We start from the raw sequence: 592 nt of genomic DNA, 5'->3' as shown, positions 1-592 counted from the left end.
CCTTAATGATTCTGTGATTCTGTGTGATTATCTCCAGTACACTGTAACTCTCCTAAGAATTCAGAGTATGCTGCAGCCCTTGAAGATGATAGGTCTGATCTTTTACAAATAGGTACCTTAAGTTAAGTTCTATAAAGTTCATCAACAGACCCTGCTGAAATGAAACCTTCTTTCAGAGGAGGCAGCCTGAGACGTCACAGTCCTGAAAGATCACATTAATATTGCCTCAATATAGACAAGCAGAGTAGAATTTCAGAAGCTTTAAAAATAAAAGCTAGCCTAAGAAGTCATGAAAAAAAAAAAAAAAGAAACTACCAAAATGTCACAAAGTCCTGAATCAAGAAGCAAGCCTAAAATGAAGCATGACTTTTTCCCTCCCTGTTGAAGCTATGCTTTTGAAATCTGTCTACTTTCTGCAGTTTTACCTAGTCACCCACCATTTCGTAGTCTGGGTTTTCCATCCTGGTTTTCAAGCTGTGAACTAGTTGAACAAGTGGCTTCATTCTGGAGTTAAAACAAAACCAAAACTTGTTACATAAACAGTTGAAATCACATATGTTTACCTTAAGTGGTTAGAGGAGGAACAAAAAAA

The 592-nt window shown here is 36.8% G+C and overlaps 1 protein-coding gene across 1 annotated transcript in view; it reads right to left on the bottom strand.

Moving 5' to 3' along the window:
• Positions 1-437: 437 nt before the first annotated feature.
• The window catches only part of LOC104623851 (chromosome unknown open reading frame, human C5orf22), a gene marked incomplete at its 3' end in the record, with an annotated part of 12553 nt that continues 12398 nt past the window's right edge, over positions 438-592 (bottom strand). The window contains exon 7 of the mRNA XM_010291054.1: positions 438-504. Coding sequence (XP_010289356.1) covers positions 438-504 — 67 coding nt within the window. The remainder of the gene's footprint in view (positions 505-592) is intronic.

Source organism: Phaethon lepturus, unplaced genomic scaffold (assembly GCF_000687285.1).
Source record: "Phaethon lepturus isolate BGI_N335 unplaced genomic scaffold, ASM68728v1 scaffold40597, whole genome shotgun sequence".
NCBI classification, from domain to species: domain Eukaryota; kingdom Metazoa; phylum Chordata; class Aves; order Phaethontiformes; family Phaethontidae; genus Phaethon; species Phaethon lepturus.
This window is presented reverse-complemented; position numbering and strand designations above follow the sequence as displayed.